General features: G+C 35.4%; 1 protein-coding gene across 2 annotated transcripts in view; it reads right to left on the minus strand.

Annotated features, from left to right (window-relative positions):
• The window catches only part of RASA2 (RAS p21 protein activator 2), a 52,161-nt gene that overhangs the window by 4,668 nt on the left and 33,648 nt on the right, over window positions 1-13,845 (minus strand). For both annotated transcript variants that reach the window (XM_064457712.1, XM_064457713.1), the window contains 12 exons: window positions 12,289-12,445; window positions 10,957-11,105; window positions 9,469-9,583; window positions 8,937-9,011; window positions 8,050-8,173; window positions 6,604-6,710; window positions 5,208-5,294; window positions 5,049-5,126; window positions 4,533-4,606; window positions 3,175-3,281; window positions 1,703-1,785; window positions 578-786 (listed from right to left, as the gene is read on the minus strand). In XM_064457712.1, coding sequence (XP_064313782.1) covers window positions 578-786; window positions 1,703-1,785; window positions 3,175-3,281; window positions 4,533-4,606; window positions 5,049-5,126; window positions 5,208-5,294; window positions 6,604-6,710; window positions 8,050-8,173; window positions 8,937-9,011; window positions 9,469-9,583; window positions 10,957-11,105; window positions 12,289-12,445 — 1,365 coding nt within the window. The remainder of the gene's footprint in view (window positions 1-577; window positions 787-1,702; window positions 1,786-3,174; window positions 3,282-4,532; window positions 4,607-5,048; window positions 5,127-5,207; window positions 5,295-6,603; window positions 6,711-8,049; window positions 8,174-8,936; window positions 9,012-9,468; window positions 9,584-10,956; window positions 11,106-12,288; window positions 12,446-13,845) is intronic.

Here is a 13,845-nt window from a genome sequence, read left to right on the forward strand (position 1 = left end):
GCAGCTTAAAGAAAGGCACTAATGCATTGTAAGATGTCATTCATTTTCCTGACATACCTACAAAACCCAAGCAATTTGTCAGAATCTACATCCAAAATTTAGCCAACTTTCTTAGTACATTGCATTTTAAAATATGTGAGGCTAAAATAAAAAAGTGACTGTATAAAATAAGACAATGTCATTAGGAAAAGAGATAAGACGTCCAGGCTGAGCCCTCTGCAGCAAGGTATTTCAATTATTTCAAATAGATGACCTAGGTATGTTGTATTTATGCATTCAGCTTGGCATCTGAATAAACTTGAGCTATTAAACATATTATCTGTGTGGAAAGAAATCAACCATTCAATATTTCTGATTTATATGGTCAACTGGTTATCTTCATTTCATGTGGTGTCAGACGAAGTAAGAGACTTTATAAAATCCAGTACTTTGGGCCTTATTAGTAAGGTATTTTTTAATAGCATAACTTGCTCAAGCAGGCAGGGAAAGCCTTACCTTCAAATTTTCAAGTTGGATAGCGAATCATACATTATTTGCCCTACAAAACATATGTATTTTCATTTGAGAAGCGACTTACGCAGTGCAACGAGCACAGCCCACTGTGTTCTCTATTGTAGCCTTGCAGCAAAGCCAGCTCCCATTCAGAAAAGCAGAAGGATGGTAAAAACTAAGCCTCTTCTGGTTGCACCTCGTTACCCGGCAAAGAGCTTCTATCCACTCACTAGCTTCTACACAGTTATTTGCTTGGATATAGAGTGGCTTTTCTCCATGTAGTACTTGAAACATCTGTAGAAGAAACGCAACATTATTCTGCTCGGTAAAAAAAAACCACCTAGTTATTGAGCAACTTTGGTTATGTCAAAATAAATTTCAAAGCACAGGCAGTTCAACAAAGCCAAATTAAGACTCAAAGTGGGACAAGGGAGAAAAGACGGCTTGTCACCTCTTTCATTTTACTACACAGCCCTGTTTAGAAGAAAAAAAAACACCAACCCAACCAACCAAAAAAAAAACCAACCCAGCTCCCTGTGTTCTGCATACACCATTTCCTCATCCAAAAGAGAATCGTTAAAGAATTACAACATGATGCATTTTCTGTCCTCTTCATTCACATATCTTTAAATGTGACCTCAGACTTCAAGTTTCATATCCTGAGTAACAGAAGATTCCCAGAAGTCTCTCCTTTAGCCATCCTCAGCCTAAATAACAGCTCTACATTTATCACTGCCTCAGGATTTTTAAGTAACAACAGAAATATTGATGTGTTACAGGTCCAGAATGAGGCTGTGAGCACAGACAACTGTCTCAGCTGATGAAGGTATTGTAGGAAGTTCTTACAAAAGGAATAAATATGTTCGGCAATATTACATTTCTAGTGGAACATAGTATAATACATACTACGAACACCTTACATGAAAGTGCTTTGTAATAAGGTCACAGTAGTTTTAACCTTCATTCCAGAAATTAGGTGGCAGAAGTAATAAAATCAGTCAGAAAAGTTGGTGCAGAGATCCAAATCTCCAGGTTAAGTTCCATGTTCAGAGTACTTGGAAATACTGTGTACAACTTTTTATTCCTGATCTGAAAAAGATTTTTTTACTGAAACCCTATTACTAAACACTTCAGCAGCTCTATAAGCTAGTTATAATCTTTTATTTAAAGAACACATCAAGAATTACATATAAACTATCTTTTGACTCACATTTTTTTTGTTGAAGGAGCTCTCATCAAGTTTCTCCACTGCAAGGATGTTTTTGATTGGAATAGTGAAAATTGGTTCTTTATCTATAAAAAATTGTAAACAGACTGTGGAATAATCACTGGAGGTGACTTAGAAATTAAACTTATGTTTTTAGAAAAGGTACAGCAGTGAAGGAGCTGTCAGGGTGAAGCACAGCTGATATATGAGGAATCCATTCCATGGAAGTTCCCTAGTAACCATAAATGTTGCAATGCCAGGAGAACTTGGTGTCCGGAGGGTGGAGCGGTGTGGAGGCATCACGGCCAGGCTCTGTGATGAATGGGAACTCGAGGTACCATGGAGCTGGTACGCTGCATATTTGCTACCCTGGGCCAACACTCCATCATACTTTTGACAAAACGCTGTCCTTTTGGTGAACTTGGCTCATTATAATATCATTATAATACCAAAACACACCTCCATCCCAAAAGTTACCCGCCTCTAAGGTGCGACCACCCCTCACTGGGCATGCGCTTCAAATTTCTTCTAGTCTATGCTTTTAAAAGCAAAGGGGGGAAATGTTACACCGATCATAATAAAGGTATGTATGACTAGAGTCACTCAAGCTCCACCTGAAAGATAAAAAAATAGTATAAAATGCGTGAAGAGGGTGTCGGGGAAGACCGGCTGAGCCTCTCTTCACCCTCCCCCGCACTGGGACACCTTTGGGTAAGAACAAAACATCTGGTTATACCAAATGTTTCCCTGGGAAAACTTAGAAACCTCTCTATAGCTTCACTTTAAATCTCTAATGCTTCATATTTGCTTAATGCATTTGTAGCCTAGCAGTGTTACTCATCATCTTAGTATTCGTGTGTGTCTGGGAACCAGCAATCTTATCACCAGTGATCCAAAGAACCTGTGTATCTGTTGCTTTAATAAACTGTACTATTCGTTAATCTAGCCGTGACAGTCCTCATTGAACGCGACCGGCCGGGGCATCTGGCAAACTAGTTACTAACAACAAATACCGTGATGAGTGGTCACTTCTACAACCCTTAGAAAATAAACCATTGACCAGGTCTGACACTAAGACTGGACTTAGCCGCACCTACACTCCTCTCTGAGAAGGAGTTTAGAAAGCAAGGGGGTCCTGTCTGAACCTCGTGACTCAATGGTAGGGTCTCTCCCTAGCCACTCCTCAGACTCTTACCACTAACGCATCACAGATGAGTGAAGCAATTTTTAAAACACTCTTTTATAGCCTCAGTCCACTGATACTGTAGGTTAAGTTCTCAAAATGTGCGTTTTTATTACTGAGAAAATATACATGAATCAGACAGAAGCATTTGGTAATTGGGGCACAGGTAACTAAAACACATCACATGTACTTTAGGGAAAGAAAAAATTATGCAATTTAAAAAGCACAAGTCAGATGCAGACACTCAAAAAATATTGAGAAAATAAAAAATTGTAAAATAAACATAATTTACCTTGCTGCTTGTGGTATGTGAATTCTCTACTTGTTAGACAGAACCACCGCTTTTTGAAATTCTTTTTACCGATCCGAGTCCTCCCCTGAGCTCTTTTGTACATTTCCCTGTAAAGAGAATCAAATGAAATGCAATCATTGGTCTTTTGAAGAGCTTTCAAAACCATTTATTGAGATAACTCATTCTTGTTCATCATGCAGCAACATAAATATCTACTTCATTGTAGATTAAAAAAAATAAATCTACTAGTTGTTCAAAATAGATCCTGAAGACTACCTCCCAGTATGGTGATCGTATACAGGGTTCCATAAACAGGAAAGGAGCTTGAAAAACATGAAACCCAGACTCTTGTTTGTAGCAGTGAATTTGGAGGGGCACTTATTCAGATCCGTAACTCCACATTTTCCCAAAAAGGAGTAAGGTGTATCCAACTACAAGATTCTCTCTTTCCTGCCACTTTCTACATGTGAATGTACTTGGCCTTATCCAGATCAGAAACTGAATATAAATGAATGACGCTGAACACAAATCAATAGCAAGGGTAGACACAAACTGTCTTCAGTACACTTTAAGTGTACTCACTAGCAACTATTTTTTTTTGAGCCACAGCCTTCAGTTTATAATACAGATTAGCTTCCAAATTGCTATTGCTAAGTGTTCATCCACTACAACTGTCTTCTAAATTTCTATTTAGTATTTTGGTAAGACTTATATTTCTTCCTCATTTGAAATTTGGATGCTTGTTTCACAGAAGAATCTTTACTTGCTATGAATCTGCTTCTCAGGAAAATACAAATATTTTTCCCCATGAATGTTGTTTGAATTAATTAATCAGCTATTCTTGATCAAAAAAAGGCAGTTTATTTCTTAGAAAGAATAATTTTTCACCTTGATTTTTATAAAAGCATTCTATAATTTACTGCTAAGTACTCCAATTACAGGGCATTTTTTTACCGTACTTTAAAGGCAGAACACTTGGCTGGCTCGGCTTAAACAGCATGCAAACTCATCCTAAATTAAATTAATACATTCTTTTAAAATACACCTTCACAATCTTGAATAAACCATCACAGAGCACACACTGAACTGTAACAGAAATGCAGACAGACTTTAATAGGTCTTAAGCTGCTTTTCATTATTTTTTCCAAAGTATTTAAAAGATGAGTTAAAGTTTACAGTTGTTGTTCTAAACTAATTCTGCAAATAAACAAAGAACTATCACAAATATCAAATATAATAATTTCTACAGTGTATCAAACATTTTAGTTTATGAGCATTAATCAGATGTTGGCATTAATGAAAAAAAAAACCCAGTGAAGTCTGTTCTGCTTTGCACGACAGATTCAAGATGGATTTACCCTTCTTTTAGATGTACTGGCTCACTCAGACCACTGGGCTCTTTACTTTCAGTAGAGGAAACATCATCTAGGAACTTAAGGAAAAATACACATGGAATATATACTATTCAGAAACACAGAATAAATAACCAAAAGCTATTTTGAAAATATACATGTACAGTTTCTTACAGAACAGAATAATTACTTTATGCAACAGAAGAAATGAAAATATATGGCAGGGACTTGGAACAGTGTAACAAGGGGTGCCCATAAGCCACACAAGGTTTCTTTAATTGCTAAACAGCAGATCTAATAAAGCCTGTTTCAAAAAGAATTTTTTAAAAAAATTGAATTAGTTTAGCCCACTATGTATAACTTGTGTGTCTTATTGTGTGGAACTTTTATTTTTAAGTGTCTGAAATAGACCACAATTTTTCTTTTTCTCTCTAGTAGGAAACTGAACAATAACATAGCCTTCTAATACTTAAGACTGACCAGAAACATCAACTACAAAAAAAAAAAGTTGTTGAAAGGTACCTTTTTAACAGATTCAGTAAATTTTTCTTCTTGAAATGTTTTGAAAAATTCATACATAAATGTCTCCTTGAAACTTGACTGAAAGAAAAGGTATACTGACATAAATAAACTTTCAAAGAATGTTGTCTATGAAATGAGTAAGAATTTTCTTAGCCTTACAAGTTTGCTTTTGGTCAAACTTCCCCAACTCCCCAGAGTCTGGATGGCTTTTGATATAAGAGTTAATGTTCTGGAAGTCTGTGCATCCTGAAATAAAGAAAGAAAATTCCCAAGTCACATGTTTTCATAATTCCAGGTAAAACTTCAATTTAAAAATGAAAATGTCACAGAAACTATTATATTACACAATGTAGGTAATCTGACACATCTTCATTCCTTTCCTTCTTCGCCCAAAGAGAAGAAATGCATATGCAATATTGTCCTCTATTAGCACTTGTGCTTTGTAAATATATCTGTATTTTATAAGCTACTGCACAGTGTTTAATGTTTTACTGACTACCACTAGAAATTAATATTCGTACTTGGAAAATATTTTTACCTATAAAACATCTCAAACACCTCAAATCCTGTAATTGTTACACATCTAATGCTTCTGAATTATTCAAAACTTTAAACATAACAAGCTACTGCTGGATAAATGGTAGAATTTTTCATAATACAACCTGAACTTAAAACTTTGTTATTAAGGCTTTTGCTTGATTTGTTTGCTACCTCACTGCTTGCATTTTAGTATAGGATTATAAGCATAGCCACACAAAGAGGCCTTGATGTTCCCTTTAAAATGTTTTACCTCAAGCGATAAAATCCTGTCATCTTTTTACTCAGTGAACTGATAATGTCAAAGGAATGAATGTGAGTAAGCAGATTTCTCTTTTGAAAGCACAACACACTCAAATAGATAAAATAAGGTCATAAAAATAACCTCTGGAGCAGAGGATTTCATACATATTCTGTAATTTATGTGAAAATAATACAGGGTTGGTTTTTTTTAATCTCCATATTCCTGTCTTTGAAGACTTTTTCCAAATGCAAATCTCCTTGACAATTTGAAAACTGAAAATGGAAGATCTAGCAACCCACTGCAACTAGTGGAGTCCAAAGTAAATACGTAGACCAATTACTGGATAACTCTACAAAGGCCTGTTTAGGACACAAACAGAAATATTTTTTGTAAAAGTAAAAGTGACATCTGGATATTTACCTTCCAAAGTGGAAGGAACCAATGCAGTAATGCAGTTTAGGTATATGCCTTAAAGAACCCTCAGTCACATTGCTATTCTAACAAAGCAGCACATTCCCAAAAAAGGCAGTGTCTTTAGTATCAATGGCTCTTCTACATCATTTGAGCACACCTCACAAAGACTGAGAAATTTGATGCTTAAAGAACTACAAATGTCTTAGTTCCTCTGGTGAGGTATAAAATTGAAAAGTCGACCTAGAGACATTTAGTAATCTTATTTCCCAGTTACAGGCCCACTGAAAGTAACTTGTGCCTTCCCAGATAAACAGATCTGACGGTTATGAATAAAACAGAACAAAGCTTCACGAAACTTACTGGATGGTGAGGTCGTAAATGAAAAGTATGAGGTGAGACTACGGCTACAGCAAAGAAACGAAGAAACACAAAGCTGCTCACTGCAGAATACTGTACATGAGGGTCATCTGCAGAGAAAAACCATGAAATATAACATGCACTAAACTTAATAGGAAATAATGAAGACAGTCAACATAAAAATCCTTAATCAGGATTCCTCCATCACAGAAGACGTTTATATTTTATAACAGAATAGAAAGATCAGTGAAGTGCATGAAATGAGAAAGGTGATCATGGTAAGGAATGTTCTGTTCTTATAAAACTGGCTCATCAGCTCCACTGCTAGGAACTATGAGATTACTCCAAGCATTTACACACACAGTGCCAACTAGGTATGGCTGTATGCACATTGAAGCAAAAGAGAAAACACTGCAGCAGTTGCCTTTAAACACCAGGGCTATCAGCTTCATTCACCCATAAAGCTAATCACTGACCAACTCAAATACATTAATGCTGCACAACAAATGCAGTCAACACATATGAACATCTCCCATTCTGAGTTGCATCATAAAACCACGGTGTTACATAATTTTGATGCTCTAAGTGAGGATTTTCTCATTTAATAGTTTGGGTATAGTTTCACCTTTATACTGGAAAATACAGTGGGATCACATTCTTACTCCACTGTCCGGGAAGTTAGCCTTTCTGAAAGGACTGTTTTAACTAGACGAATTTATGGCATCAGTTCCAGTGACAAACATGAATTAAAGGAAAGGTCCAGATTATGAGAAATAGATTCCTCCTTTGTAGCTTATTAAATGACATTTCAGGTTTTAGTTGACTGAAATATAAGAGTATTTCAGACCCAGCATATTATTCCTACATTAAACACATTCTGAAAGAATAAAGCTGTTCTAGTGCTGGTCACATTACAAATGCATTAAAACTTTACATTACCCACCCTCCCCAAAACTACCCATAAGTAGTAAAGCTGGACACTTGTAAGTCATGAATATGCTAGTCATAGTTAATATAGTTGCAGTTCATGTAGTTAAGATTTAAATACTGAATTAATTTTCAAGTTTACATCTTGCTTCTTTAGAAGCAATAAAGAGATCAGCTCTTCCAAATTTTACTTATCTTTCAACTAAATCATTTCCTGTATTACTTGTGCTTTTCTTCTAGTATCTCATATTTTTGTTGGTGACTTCTTATTTGCTGCTGTCTTTCAGTGTTTCTGACCTGCTATATTTTTGTATCAGAAAATACAAAATTCTTGTTGATTGACCACAAGGCTTTACTATAACTTACAGACTGATAGAAAAGCAAATGCCTGATTGTCAAGGTAATAATTTCAGGGCACAGCTTTGGGCAAGACAAAAATTTTAACCATCTCCGTAAGGTAACTGCAGAACTTAAGTATTTCACTCTTAACACCCTTTTCAAATGTTTTTAGAGAACACTTACTTGGAAATCTTTTGGCAGCCAGATGCCTCAAAGAATAAAAAACATCACACATTAGGGTAGGACAACTTATACTTGACCGCACAATTTCACGGAATACTTTGTCTACATAATAGCGTAGATTTTCCTGCAATTATGAAAAAACAAAAGTATTTTTTTCAGGCCATTAACATTTGTACTTCTATGGTTTTTTTTCCTGAACACAAACATAATACTACAATTTATTTTTTTCAAAACACTGTCTGACTATTCAGTTATGTATTTTAGTACAGTGCATATTTCAAAAGCCTTGTAATATTTATGTGGTATTACACATTAACAGATTATGTTAATTATTATTATTATCTGTTACAGGTTAACAGATAATGATATTCACTTACGTTAGAATACATAAGCAGTGTCTGGTAAAACTGTCAAATCCTGCTTTTGTAATATGACAACGTGTTACAAAGAAGGAGCACTTCCCATGCATACCTAGTGAATGTTAGTTTAGTTTGTTGCAGCTACTATTGCCTTAGATGTCATCCCCTGGTAACAGGCAAGCAGCAAGCAAAACCTCAAATGAAAAGTGTTAAAGTAGTCCTAAATAGCTACTTCATCATCTAGATGGTGATTACAGACCATCTGGAATCAAAACACCCAACAAATCAGTAAGGAAGAGTGTCATGCTCTAATTAGTTTCTCCTCCTTGTCCCACTTTCCACTGGACTTTTCCTTTGCTGTTTTCATAAACATAAGACAAAACAACTTTTCCTTTGCTTACTCTGGAATCAGAGAATTATACTGCTTCTGTAAGTTACTCATTTTCCATTACACATAGCTGCTTCTTAAAGTATTTTTGTCAGATTTTGAGAAAGCTTAAATTAGGAAAAACAGATTAGGAAACTCACCATATTAATTTCTACATTATCCCCTTCTTTTAATTTGATGGGATCTATTTCACAGGGTTTAGGAGACTCACATATCTGAAACAAACAAACAAAACTATAGGAGTTCAATTTTTCAGACAGAAAGCATGGAAATGCACCTATTTGAAACTCATTTCTGCCCTAGATTTAGGGGTAAAACTCCAAGTAAGTCCGAATGATGGATAATAGCATGCATTAGTCATCCTTGTTTTTGTGTGTGCCTTTTTACATGGATCAGCTACATAAAGCATCATGTGGGTAAATTCTGCGATGTGTTAGAGGCTGGAGCAACTGTCAATAACTGTTTATTTTCAACCATCCAGAACATGAATAACAAAAAGGAGCTCCTCCCACTAAACTTAACCAATTATTGCTCAATATAACCTTCCTCTACAATTCCCCCTACTGAGTGATTACTACCACACAGAGAGCTGCAAGAAAAATGCCTATCAAAGAGACAAGATACCCCAGGGGGCTAAAGTGTTCTAAAAACAGTTTTAGTAGGATAACCTACCTCATCAATAACAGGTTTCAAGGTAACCTTTAGGTAGTGCTTCCCCACTATTTTCATCATTTCATCTACACATCGAGTTGCTAACGAGTTGCCTCTGAATATTGTGTTTGCTTCTCTGTAAGAAAATAATTAATTTTATTTGAACAGGAAAAAATAAGAAGCTCAGTTAGAAAATTTTATTAATACTTTATCTTGCTATTAAATAATTACTTTTTAAAAAACATTTTTTCATATATTTCAGCAGGAATTCCAAAACGTAGATACCCAGGTTGCAATGGCACTCAGAAACAGAAAGAGAACAAACAAGATGATGATGATGATGATATTATTATTATTATAGCTATTACCAAACCCAGGAACATAAATAAAACCATAAGGGAAAGCCTAGGAAATTTTAGACAAAGGGGGTTATAATCCAGCGCTGAATGAGAGAAAGAACAATTGGGAAAAAATCCAAAATAATGTAGACTTGCACCTCACTGACATACAATTCTTCCTCCAGCAGTCTTGGTGAAAAAAAATCTTAGAGCTATAATAAATAGCATACTGCTACACTACACTGATAAACTCACTTTAATGAAAACTTATTTAATCTAGAGTTAAGCTTTTTATTCATTACAGCTGTTGAAAACTGAGAGCCAGCTGTGCAAAGCAAATCTTTCTAATCTGAAGAGATTTCGTTTAATCTTTCTTTGTTACAGTTCCATTATAACAGAAAGGAATGTGTACACTAAAATGCAGTTTAGAAAATTTTTTTCCATGAGTCACCTCTTTCTACACAGTGAAATTGTCTCACCTTACTTAAAACTGGAGTAAGTCAGCTTTGAAATGAACCATTCTGTGGTGACAAAATAAATCCCTTCCACATCTCCACAGGACACGACTCGGCACCTCAGCAGCCACTACTCCAGTCTACTTCACTTCTCTCCTAACCACAGAGCTGCAAATTCACAGGCCATAGACTGCTACTGGGAAAAACTCCTGTGCTTGCTACTTTCAAGGCATGCAGGAAGACACATACTTACTTATAAGGCATCTTTGCAGAAAAAAAAAAGTACCCCTCATTTAAGTCACATACTAAAGAAAACAGGATAAGATTCCCAGCAATTTTTAAAATATTAAGTACCAATCTAATGACCAGTAAAATTTGAAGAGCGGCCAAATTATGACATTTTAAAATAAAAACTATGTGCTCTTAGACACAACTCTAGACTGTTGGCTTGCTATGTTTAGCTGTATACTAGCTTCAAAAAACTTCACAAAATGTTACCAAATAGCACACACTCATTAACTCTGAATTCCAACTTCAGTGTGTTTATAATCAATGTTTTTACAAACTACCTTTGAAAGATGAACATATTGAGTCAGTTTTACATAATGAGACAAAGAAATTCAACATGCTTACTTATCAGTGTTGTATCATGAAGCCCTTTGAAACTCTAAGAATAATTTAAAAAGGCATGACATCACTAAGCATAAAATACATACTGGGTGTCCTTCAGATCTAGTTCTGCCACTGCAGCAACAAATGGAACTAGCTTATGGTGGTGCAGCAATAATCGTACAAGAGGCAGAACAGCATCGTACTTGTCTCGACAAACTTCACTCAGTATGTAGGCAGCAGATGCAGAAATTGGCTGTGAGAAAGCAGAAAATGAAATCAGAATGCAGTAGTTGGATGTTCTTCGTGTATTTGGCAAAGCACAGATCAAATCTAACAAGACTACAGACAGCTTCTTAAAAGAAATTTTCAACATTTCCTCTATAACATAGCAATTAAAAGTTTCTATTATACATAAATAGGTAACTGAAAATTATTATTATTATTATTACAATATACTTGATATTTAGGAATGAAATTGAGCACCTACACACCCTTCTCATTCTGCCTAAAGTGTTACGATTTGGCTTTGTCACAAATCCAAGTAGGAGGCAGTAAGCAATTGCTTTACTGTAATGTCATGTATCTTTATAGGACTTTAAAAACTATAATCAGAGGACATTAAAACACATTTCTCACACTTCTAAAGTGTCTGTCACCATTATACAGTTGGGAATTTCAATAAAAAACCCAATCAAGTTACTTCATTTAAGTAAAAAAAGACAGCTGCTGACCGCTGCTAGCTACATACTCAGCTCTTCCTGAATTCCAGTGAAGTAGCATTTGAATATGGGCTAGCAAAAATTTTAGTCACAATCTGCTTCCTCTTTATTTTTCTTCTCCTCTGCCAGTATTTCACCAACACTGAAGTGAAGAAAGGCTATAAAAGACCTAGGAATATAAAGCCTGGTTACTATAATTCGATTCCTGTCTCAATGCCATGTTAACCATCTACCACAATTCTCTGTCACCATGTCCATGTGAGGAATCCAGTCATGCTGATTAACATACTGGGAAAGACAGAAGCAATTGAGAAGAAGTGGAATTAGAAATCAATTCTGAGGCAGACCATTTTTGTTAAAGGTAATTAGCTGCCCCTTGAATGCCAACAATGCCCTGGAAAACCACTAAATCCAGGAGGCCAATAGCAGCTAGTGGGAAAAGACAATGTTGAAAAGACCAGCGAACAAGAAGAAAGTATTTTATCTCTTCCAGTCAGAGTACAGCTTATTTCACTGTCTCTGCCGGCTCTTCTAAAATAAGAAGAAAATCTTGGTAGTTTGGATCAGAAGTAAATGCACTACAAGCTGCTTGTGGCAGAGTAATTTATGCAAAGGAATAAAAAAATTCTCTAGATACGCATACTTCACATTGTCTCATACAGGACTACATAATTAATTTTAAGTTTTCATTTTAAAAGAAATTTTCAACTAAAGTACCTGAACATCTGAAGATTTTAGCAGCAAGTTTCTTAGAGAAGTGTAGTATTCAGATGGAAGTACACAGTCTTCAGTATAACAGATATTTAATCTAAGTGATCCCAAATCATCAGTTTTAGACGACTTGTTTCCATTTTCTCTTGGTTGAAGTAAGTACCTGAAAGCAACAGCAGTTCCAAAATATTAGATTCATATTTTACTAATCTAATTCTACAATAAAGCAAAGTATCACACTTAATTATTTCAGTATGCATAAACTGAGTCTGAAAACTAGCAATAAAATTCACATTTAAAAAATTGAGACAAAAAAAAAGAGTGGTGTTTGATGCACCTTTAGCACATAACAAAACATGTATTTATTTTCTCATATCCTTCTGAACAGTGAAATTAAGTACAAGAAGTATATCCTAACTGGGATAGCAGGTATAGTTAGAAATTATGTTGGACCTTCTCATTTCACATCATCTAGGTTATATTTAGGGTGTTGGAAATTACAGTGTCAAGAATTTACATGATCTGGTCTGAAACCAGTAAAAATACATAATATTAACAGGCTGCATTCCTGAGAACAAGACTAAAGGAAAACAAAATTGTGCTTTTTTCCTACTCTCAGTACAAAACATATTAAACAATTCTTCATTGGCATTTGCTGTAGTTCAACTGCATTCCAACAGGAGGTGCAGCCCTACAAAAACTTTAACAGCTGTTAAGTAGTATCACAGTACAGTTTCAACATTCAGCCCAACAAACTGAAATCGTATCTTCAAATATTCTTTTACGATCATTTCTAATTGTACTTCTACAATCAGGAGATCAGATATTTTTTAATAATCAGATGCATTGCCCACGAAGGCATGTTAATATAAAGTAGAACTGATTTACAAGGAGAACCTCTCATGACTCTTAGCCTTATTTTCCAAATATTTAGTACTGATGATACTGCTTTACCTGCTGTACTTCAGCTGTATTCAAAAATGCCTTAAGTAAACTAGTAATAGTAAAAAAAATTAGTTATTTTTAATCACAGAACTGTTTTTGATAAGCAGATGATAATTGGATATGAGGGTGTTCAATAAAAGGTATGCCTGCAAAGTACATCAGCAGACACAAACCTCTCTTCTTATACTTCAAGTGAACTGGACATGAGTCGGGTCAATTCAAAAAGCTATACAAACACAACACACTGGTAATGAGTACATGCTAATATAACCTCTCTCTTCACAGGCTGTTAATTGTTAAGCATGTCATTATGTTAATATGGTCATTCAGCTTTTCATCAGTTCAGAGCACTGGCAGAACAAGCCTGTGTCTGCAATACACTGTAAAAAACTGAAAATACTGACACGAACATTTATTATGTTTAGGATCAAACACTAGGACTAAGTAAGAATCAGAGTTCATCTTTGACACGTCCAAGACACTTGGAGTCTGAGGTGGGTACACAGAGCAGAGCCATAAGGGCTCCTAGCCAAGACCTGTGATCCACTTAGTTCCTATTTACCCACTTCCTTCCTATGTGTTTTCTACATGGATACGCAAGGGCTTCCTCTACTCTTT

The sequence above is a fragment of the Phalacrocorax carbo genome, chromosome 7 (assembly GCF_963921805.1).
Source record: "Phalacrocorax carbo chromosome 7, bPhaCar2.1, whole genome shotgun sequence".
Lineage (NCBI taxonomy): Eukaryota > Metazoa > Chordata > Aves > Suliformes > Phalacrocoracidae > Phalacrocorax > Phalacrocorax carbo.